Genomic DNA, 10,320 nt, shown 5'->3' with positions numbered 1-10,320 from the left:
TATATATATATATATATATATATATATATATATATATATATATATATATTATCTTTGCTCTCTTTTTTTTCTAAAAACAAAAATTACTTTTTAAAATATGTTAGTATTTATCTTTAAATAATATATTACTCTTTCAAATAGATTAGTTTGTTTTTTCTTCTATTTTTTACCCCAGAATTGATGCTATTTATTTTCCACCATTTTGTGCACAATTTGCACTTTCTTATCCCTTCTTACATATATAGTATATGTTTGGTTGAGTTCACACACTCAAATATAGAAGAGTCTTTTCCATGCAATATTAATTTTAATTGCATTAAAATGGTCAACTTGAGAATCCTTTAAGGACCAAGTTTTAGTTTTAAATAGATTTTCGAATCTTATTTACTTGTTTTGAAAAATATTGTAAACAATTATCTTATTTTACTTTTTGAGGAATTATTATAATATTGTAAACAATTAAAATCATTGAAAAATATTGTAAACAATTATTTAAGAAAGTGTGATTCTATATTTCACTCCCAAAGATAAAAAAAAATAAAAAAATAAAAAACAATTGAAAAAAACTGTATGTCAATTTTGACGGAGAATTAACACTTAAATACAATAAGAGAGCTATAAAGTTATATGTAGTGGAAATAAAAAATTTCAACTTGCAAGAATTATGTGATGAGCAATAATCAATATATATAGTAGCAAATGAAACAAATAAAATAGCACAAAAAACATTAATATTTTATATTTTAACGTAGAAAACTCATTAAAGCAAGGGAAAATTATAGGTCGCTCAGAATAAAAAAATAGCTCAACAATAATTCAATAATGGTTCAATAGAGTCTAAATATGGTGTACAAATCCTGCGAACAACTAGTCACATCTGCAACAACTGTGCAAAGTATATTTCTCTCTATTCAAACTTGTTTCGCCGATCCAATTGATGAAAACTAAGAACTACATATTGTGAACCTATTGTACAAAACTCATCCTGATCTAACAGTGAACGAACGTGTAATAATTGTTTTACGGAGACTGGTATGAGAAAACGGAAATAGTTTTCTCTCTTCTTTCTCTCATTTCGTAGTTGTTTCTTTCTTTCTTTGAATATACTCTCTCTTACAACTCTAATATAACTCATCTTCACTTAATAAGTGAGACGTATAATGAACAAAAAATTTATGTCTTTTTTCACATAGGAATATAGTCTAATTCCAAACAATCTTAAATATCTTGTTATTTAATAATTACTATTATACTTTGTCTATTTTAAAATAAATGTAGTTTAAAATTCTTTCATATGGACAAACAAAATACAAAATTGTCCATCTTCACTATTGGCTATTAACAAATGTCATAAATATAGAGTTAAATAATAAGAGAATAAATAAAGTGTATCAATTGTCATTCAATCATAACTTGACACGACATTCGATAATAAGATAGCTGCCATTTATTTAAAAATTATACCATATGATGTAATAGATTGAATCTGTAAATTTATTTTATATTATTGGTGAAGTAGCAATGTCAATTTACAAAAAAGGATAATTTGAATTGTAAATTCACCCTTTTAAAAATTCTTGTTAAAAACATAAGAAAATAATTCAAGATTGATCTTGATTGTGAAAACAGAAAACGAATAACGTTCTTGGTTTTAACCAGAAAACAGATAACGTTATTGGTTAGTTAAAATCAGTAATTCAGTTTATGTATTTAACTTGATAATCAATCAAACTGAAAGTAAATATAGATAAGAGAAGAGATATCACACAAGGATATATCTTGATTCACCCAACTTGGACAACGTTCAATCCTCACAACTGTGAGATTTACCACTAGTGTTCAAAATAAAGAAACTTCTTGGTTTTACAGCACCTAGCTCAGATCAACCTTGATCTATTACAAAGTTAAAACCTTTCCACCCGGAAAGAAGTTCAATCAGGTCACCTATCAACCTTGATAGGATTTCTTACAATCTACCCAAACTATATTAAACTCTTATAGTTCGAGTTTTAGAATAATGATGCGATTGTTTTGTTAGAATCTGAGAAGGCTCAACACTTGTTTGAGTTATGATTCTTTGACATAGAGATACACTAAAATAATTCTAAGAATCAAATGAGAAAAATCAGAACTGATTCAGTGTATGTGATTGAGATAAATTCAACTATGATTAAAATAAGTAATGAATTGCTTAGTACTTGAAGCTCTAATTTTTTCTTGAGTTTGGCCTTCTTTTTATAAGCTTTAGGATGTTTAATAACAATCAAAAAGAGCCGTTGGAAGTGCTCTACTGTCATGTGTCAGATTTGACCAAAGATCATATTTTATGATTAAAAAATATTCAAGTCTTTGAACACTTTTGAGTTATGTTTAACTAGTCTGAATTTCTTAATTTTTTGACATCTATGATCTTGTTTAATGATCCTTTAATCTTTAGATATATAATTGATGATGTCAGTTCAAAACAGTGTTTTGATTCACACAAAACAGACTGAAGAATGATGTCAATCTACTGGAGAATGATGTTGAAAAATCTGGAGATGGTTGATCATTCTATAGGCCGGTATGATCATTCTGGAGAATGATCTGATCATTCTGGAGACTGATGAGAACTTTCTGCAGATTAATGTTATCATTCTAGAGATTGATGTTTAACATGTTAGAGAATGATGATGAACCTCTACATAATGTTTATTGAAAATTCTGGAAATTGATGATCAATCTAGAGACTGGTCTTTGAACATCCTGGAGATTGATAATCAATCTGGAGGTTCAGTCTTGATCATTTTGTATGTCTTCCTGATTAATCTGGATATTTTGTACAATTCCAGATTATTTAACTTTCTAGACAGTCAAGCTGGAGAATGTTCAGACTTGCTTGAACTTGCTTGATTCATGACCTTTTCTCTTTGTGATTCAAGTAGTTTCTTTGAATTTTGATAATCTCAGTTTGTTCCTTGCCAAGTGTTGATGATATAGATGTAAAATTCAGAGGTTAAAACTTCTTTTAACTAGTGGAGATTGATGATTTTGGAGCTGCGATGATCATTCTTGAAACTGGAGAACATTCTCCGTTTTCCATATTTTGTTAAGAACATTCTTCATTCTTGTTTGTTTAGTTTCTTGCTTTTTTATGTTGATTTCTTTGTTTTGTTTAAATTATATCTTTAAACTTATACATTCAAAACACAAATTAAATTAACATAACATTTAGAATCGTCATTAACATTCTTAATTAATTTTTTATTTGTTTTCATCAAAACATTAAATTGAGATTGTGTCTCAACAGTCAGTACACTATCTTTATACTCATATAATAAATTGAAAGTTATACACACAATATTAATTTGGTGGTAAAATTAGAAAAAGAAAAAAAAACTAATTATTGTTGTATTATGAAAGTAAAATGATACTTAATTTAAAAAGAAATTGCTAAAATGATATTTATTTTAGAAAATATGTAGTATATATCATGATGTATACAAAATTTGGTGGTAAAAAAAAAAGTTGGTTTTACTAAAGAAAAATGCAACTTGGACATCACGCATCCTTTACAAGAATAATATTTTAATAAAGTATAATAACCAGGGATATAAAATAATATACTAAACTAAAACAAATACATTATGCTTTTGCCGGGAGTCGAACCCGGGTCTATTGCTTGGAAGGCAATTATCCTAACCGTTGGACTACAAACGCTTCCATGTTGATATTACAAGTAAATTTGTATGTATTTGTTGGAAAGCTCTCTTAATTTATTACAATCATTACGTGTCATGAAGTCATCCCACACCATACTGTTTCTTGGTAATGTTCTATAACTACTTAAAAATGCTACAAAAATTCCAGAAACAACACTCACTTATTTGGCATGCAGTAGCTAGTATGATAGGTTTTATTTTATACCAAAAATATATTTACCAATGATATTTTTTTACAAGCTTATATATGGCCGCTAGAAGCAAGCTAGAATCATGTTGTTTGAAGCTAGAAGTTAATGTAGTTAGAGCTAGAGTAAGATCAAGCAAGACTTCAAGTGTAATGAAGTTTATTTAACTTATTCCTAGTTTATGCTTTAGATTGTGCTAGAAATTGCTCTGAAAAGGTTTGATAGTCTTTTGATTTTGTTCCCAAGCCTTTTTTTTCTTCTAAGTTAAATGTTGGCATGTTTGTTTATGAGACTAATCTTGCTAAACTTCAAGCTACTAGTTAAGAATTGTTATTTTTTGTGTATGATTGTAAACAAGTTTTAGTGGAAACTAAATATTAGTTGTTGGTATGTTAGTGACTCAAATACTATATATTGATTGGTGAAATATAACTTTAACTCTTGTTTCATTTTAAAATTTAAAGAATCTCTCTTTATGTGCTTAATTGTTATAGAAGATGGATGTTATATCTAAAGATAAGAAATAAAAAGTGAAAACTTAATTTAGATCCATTTTTAAGATTGGAACTTGTACAACTTCTCTTAGATTGATGTGAACCAAAGAATTTGTACATAATATCTTTGATGTTTTTTAATTCTCAAATATATGAATTGAATTGAAAAGTAACTAGCTTATCCCGATATGCAAGAGGTTGTACGGATCCAAGTTGTAGACACTTGGAATTTTAATAAATGTTGGTCCATATATAAATAGATGTTGGGTGGAAATGGAAAATAATATCCTCCACTTAAGTAGAAAATTAGACAATTCTTCAATTTTGATTATGAAAGTATAAAATATTGTATATGTTTATCCGCCATATATAACATTTCCATCATTTCTACCATCGGTGAATGTCTCATTTAATACGCCTATAGCTCTTTCTCCTTTTCTGTGTCATTATTATTTGCATTATATATATTCGGATTGGCCAAATGTATTATTTGAATTATACATATTTGCATACATTTCAATTGGTCAATCTTGTAGTTGTAGGTCATACTCATGATGCCACTTATCTCAATAAAGAGCAGTTGAAATGTGTCAATCTAAAAATGTATTATTTAAATTATACACATTTGTATCGGTCTATCTTATAGTATCAAATGATATTGATGATGTCACTTACCTTGGCAAGGATTAATTGAAATGTATAGGGATTATAAATTTTATGTTTTATATATGATGAACTACTACTTCTTTCACTTATATATCGTAAATTCTATAAAAAAATTAGAAAGAAATCTGAGTCATAGATACTATCACATTGACTAAACCTGTAGTATAATTTTAGCACAAAAAACACATTTGAATTGACTGATTTGAATGTGTAAATGTAAATTTTTAAAATATTTTTCTAAGTCATATACACTTTGAGTTGGGTAATCTAGTAGTATAATTTAAGCAACAACAAAATTGGATATGAGTAAGTGTCACTGAAATTTGTTTAAATATGTTTCTAAATCATATACAAGACTAGATACTACATTATTTTGCATACAAAAATTTACACTAGTAAATTGTTAAACATATTTGTTACTCATAAATCCATTAACTAACGGAATTGAGTCTAATGAAACGGAATAGACTCCTACAACGTAAAGCATTCCAAAAAAAAAATTCTACAGTTGGTTTTGATGAAAGTTTGTGAATTGAGAGCAAGTGTATTTTGAAAACCATGTAATGTTGTTCTATATCACTGAATCTGCGTGTATACAACCTGACAATAAAAAAAATGGCTATTTAAAATAAAAGCAAATGGCCCATTTGTTACAAATTATTAAATAAAATGATTTTAATTTTCAACAGTTTAAAGATTTTTTAAAAGAGTAAAATTTATTTGTTAAAAAGTAGTGAAAATAGTTATAAAAAAAATTCTTTTGAAGTCATTCAAAAAAAATTTTATTTAAAGGAGTTTTTATATATGTATTTTTTTTTTTAAAAGCTCTTTTTTTATTTGAAATTTGTAACAGAAGATCAAATATGTGGGAGTAGTTTAAGATGAATATGTGGAAGTAGTTTAAGATAAATATGAGGGAGTAGTGGAGATGTTTTATTTTTTTAGAATAGTTCATATGTATAATATAATTAGTTGGAGGAATACATTAAGAGATAAACTTTTAATTAATTTTATATATATAATAATATAATAAGTGAAAGTAATACAATAAGAGACCAGTGTGTATAACTATTTGGAAATTAAGGGTTTAAAATAAAATAAAAAACTGTTATTAATTTCTTTTAATAAAAATATGTGGTTTAGACGGTCAAAATAAATTGGTTCGAATGGATCAGTCCGTCCAACCAATTAAAACACGACGTAATTATTTTAATCTGAAATTTTTTAGGGATTTTTAATTTGGTCTGAATAAACTCGTTACTCATTCGGGTTAGTCGTATGGGTATTGGGTAGTCCGCAATCCGCATAACAAATTTAAAAACAAAATAGTAAAATTGATACACACACACACACACAAAAGTCCAAAAGATATCAAATTCACTTAGTTGGTTACATATATATTATCTTTTGTGATAGAATATTACATTTATTTAGTTATATATTTTTAAAAATCAATTTCTTTATTTTTTAGAATTCGACAATGACAATGATGCAAATCAAATTATCTAAATGGACAATCATTTAACACTCTAAAAAATGTAAACATTGTTCAAGGAGTCTAAAATATTTATTTCTGAGTCACATTAAAATTATTTAGCATTCTATTTAAATTTGGTTTGGGTTTGGTTTATGTTAGACTAATCTAAATTTATTTGTGTTATGCTAGATAATATCTCTAAGTTATTTTAGACAATTTGAGCTTATTTTAATTTGTGTGTAGTTTGGATAATGTGTTGTTTTACAAAATTTGAATTGAATTTATGTTAATTAGAAAACTTAAACTTAATTTATGTATAAAGAGTAAACTATAATTTCTTTTAAATGAACATGAAAGAAAATGGACATTCAAATTGATTCATATTTAATGCATAAGTAGTATACCATATTTTTTTTTAAACAAAATGAGCATCAAATAAAATTTTCAAATTAAAAAAGCTGCAAAGAAATTAAAAAGAAAATGAGTCAAAAAATATAATAAAAAATGTGTGCGCTATATGTCCGCCTCGCAACCTGTCCAATATCGGGCTCATGTATTACTTTATCAGTCCATATTAAAATAGAGTTTTTTGATCCAATCCAAAGGAGTCCACAACCTGTTAGGACTAGACCTAAATAGGTTGGATAGTCTGTTTTGACATCTTTAATTTAAAGTAATTTCAAATAAAAAATAATAATTTTCATTAAAATAAAATAGTAGTATTATGTGGAAGTAGTGTGATATTTTTTTTTTTATATAAATAATGGACATATTTTATTTTAACTTGCATTTTCACAACAATGAGCATGCATGATTCTTGGATATTTTCTCTTTATATTTTTCAGGTTACTTTTAATACGATTTGTGGAGGCAAATAAATATACAGTAGTTGTTACGTTAGTCTTTTTTCCTCATCCAAATTTAAATTCGATTTTTCTAATTCTTTTATTCTTAACTCAAATCAGATGAATAATCGCATGCCTCAACTACTATTCTTTGATTTTTAGTTTTGTCATTTATTATATGGAAAAGATAAACACTTGACTAGACAAAAGACAAAAATAGAAGCAATAAGAGGAAGGACACATTATTTATCCAGTAGTATTAAACTTCAAAACACTGGAATAATTTCATAATTTGAGTATCAGACCGCGTCATTAATTAAAATTCCAATTTTTTTACTAATATAGATTCTCAATGAAATATTTTAAAATGAAATATAAATAAAAATAATATTTGATATGTTATATGTATATAGTTACAAATTTAGTTTAGATACATTATATTTTCATCTATTATTTTTACTTATATTTTATTCTAAATGGAATATTATTTAATGAAAAATATAATAATATAGCATAATTATGTTAAAGCAAGTATTCAATTTAATTTTAAAAATTATCACTAAGAAATAAAAAATACCATTCAACAATAATTTATAAAAATTAGTATAAAATTAATACAGTATTTGTTGGGTTGAATGCATTAATTTTGTACATACTCTTGTTAGATATTTTCTTTTAGGGATAATTACATTTTTTTACTCATGTAATTTGAACTATATTCAGTTTTTGATTTCACTCCGTTTATGTCGAACGATTTTAATTCCTTTATAATAAACTTTTTTTTCACATAAATCATTTAAATTATTTTTTATGTTTTTAGTAATTTTTATCTTGTTATAGTGAGTAATTAATCATAATATTTTTTAAATAAAATAAATGACTATTGTACTTTTACTCAATAATTTATTGTTTATTGTTTACTAATTAATTCCCAAAGACCATGTAATAGGAAGCACCGTTGTTTATTTTTAATGAATAAAATTGTACGGTACTACATGTTGGCCATTATTTCATAATTTTACTAGCTTCTTCAACAAAAAAACATTCATAATTTTAATATAAAATATAAAATATAAAAATTAATTTTTTTTAATAACAATGAGTAGGGTAACAATACATAATTTTCTCTTGACAACTTAAAACTGAAGTGCTCGCTTTCTTGGATAAATTTAATTATTTATCATTATTCTCTAATATCTCATTCAAATTTGCTAACTTGAATTGACATACTAAACAAACAAAATCAAGTTCATATCTTAATATAAGAGAAGAGATAACTTTTCATTTAAAATATGAAAGACCGTATAAATATTTTGAGAAAATTAAAGGATTAACAAAAGATTCTTCACTTTAATTAATGTAATGAACGGTCTATTTGAAAAAATTAAAGTAATGAACATTTATTCTCGAAACACTTTAATTTCAAGAAAATTAAAAGACCATGAAAAGCCATTAGTTAAAGGCACGAAGACTTAAAAAAAACATTAGGTCATTGAAAAAGGTTTTGAAGAAAATAACTCTATTACCTCTAAAAATTTAGCAATCAATGAAGAGGAGAGCGTAAAGGCCATTTAGGTTGGATGCTAATCAAAGAGAGGTTCATTCATTTTTAAATTGATAAGAAGAGAAAATGCGTGGAGGGTTCCATTGTGCCAACATGAGAATAATCAAACGATCTTCTATAAAATAAATTGTGACTTTTCTAGTAGGATAATCTGTTATGAGTCTCAACAACAAGAGATTCTCAAAATAATCACCTTCGTTGATTTCCACTATAGAAAACCCAAATATTTGAATGAAAAATTCAATCTTATATTTGAGCACAAAAATAGTTTTTCTCGGTCATGATTGATTTACATTTACTTCAACAAGCAAGCTTGTACGAAAATTTACTTTCAATTTAAAAAATAATAAATAAGTCATAGATTTAACTCCTTTAAAAAAATTAACAATTAATTATTAATATTAATTTTTTTTAATGTTCAAAAATTACGGATGTGATAATTGTCCAACATCTTTCCTCTACATCACTCATCACATATCATTTAAAGAAAAAAATTAACATAAATACTATTTTAATAGATGCAATTTTGAACACAATTTATGTTATTTCATAAATTTCAAAAACAAAAATGAACAATAAAATTTCAAGGACCTAGATTGATAATTTATACTATCTCTTTCTCAAAATAATTATTGCATTTAAAAAGAAAATTGTCCTACAATAATTGTTGTTTCTAGTTTTTAAGACAACTTTAATTTATTTTTATTAATTCTACCCTCAAATATTATTACATATATCACTCAATTTTTTTTTAATTTTACATTTATAATAATTAAAAATCTACCAATAATTTATAAAAATATAAAATTATTATTTTATTGTTTTGTATTATATATTTGTAATTTGTATAAAATAGTTAAATACAATAATTATATTAAGACAAAATTATTATTTTTTTAGTATAAATAAATAGAAGGAGAGTGACAATGCAGATATTTTTTAGGGATGTGCACCATGGAATATTTAATCAATGTACGAATTCATTTCACCTATCCTCTCAAAATATCACATCTAACTTTATCGGAATCATCACTCACTGTCATGGACAAAGTTAGCAAGTTAATAGTGTCTTTCTACGAGCCCTTTTTGCTTGGGGTATTTACGCTATTGGGCCATCTAGAGGTCCCTACCAGCCCAGTGCAGCTTTCTTTGTGGGTTCCACTTTAAGGTGTCTCCTTTTGTCATATAGATGTACTGCGCACCCCTCCACTTTTACCTGCTACCCCTCCATAATTTTTTATTGACCAATTTACCCTTTTTATTTTATATAAAATTTATCAGTAAATATATTACACTATTTTCTCACCCTCACATTCGAAAGTTTTTAAAAAAATTCTATTAATCGAAAGTTTCAAACTTTCGAAACAATCAGAGGTTAGATTTCA

The 10,320-nt window shown here is 25.8% G+C and overlaps 1 protein-coding gene and 1 non-coding gene across 2 annotated transcripts in view; one reads left to right on the top strand and one right to left on the bottom strand.

Moving 5' to 3' along the window:
- Positions 1 to 3,627: 3,627 nt before the first annotated feature.
- TRNAG-UCC (transfer RNA glycine (anticodon UCC)) lies at positions 3,628 to 3,699 on the bottom strand. The gene has a single exon. It is a non-coding gene; the product is annotated as a tRNA-Gly (tRNA).
- A 6,277-nt stretch (positions 3,700 to 9,976) lies between these two features.
- The window catches only part of LOC101490943 (uncharacterized), a 4,460-nt gene continuing 4,116 nt past the window's right edge, over positions 9,977 to 10,320 (top strand). The window contains exon 1 of the mRNA XM_073368839.1: positions 9,977 to 10,030. Within this exon, the coding sequence (XP_073224940.1) occupies positions 9,977 to 10,030 (54 nt within the window). The remainder of the gene's footprint in view (positions 10,031 to 10,320) is intronic.

This window comes from Cicer arietinum, chromosome 5 (genome assembly GCF_000331145.2).
Source record: "Cicer arietinum cultivar CDC Frontier isolate Library 1 chromosome 5, Cicar.CDCFrontier_v2.0, whole genome shotgun sequence".
Lineage (NCBI taxonomy): Eukaryota > Viridiplantae > Streptophyta > Magnoliopsida > Fabales > Fabaceae > Cicer > Cicer arietinum.
Note: the sequence above shows the minus strand (reverse complement) of the source record. Positions and strands in the feature narration are given on the sequence as shown.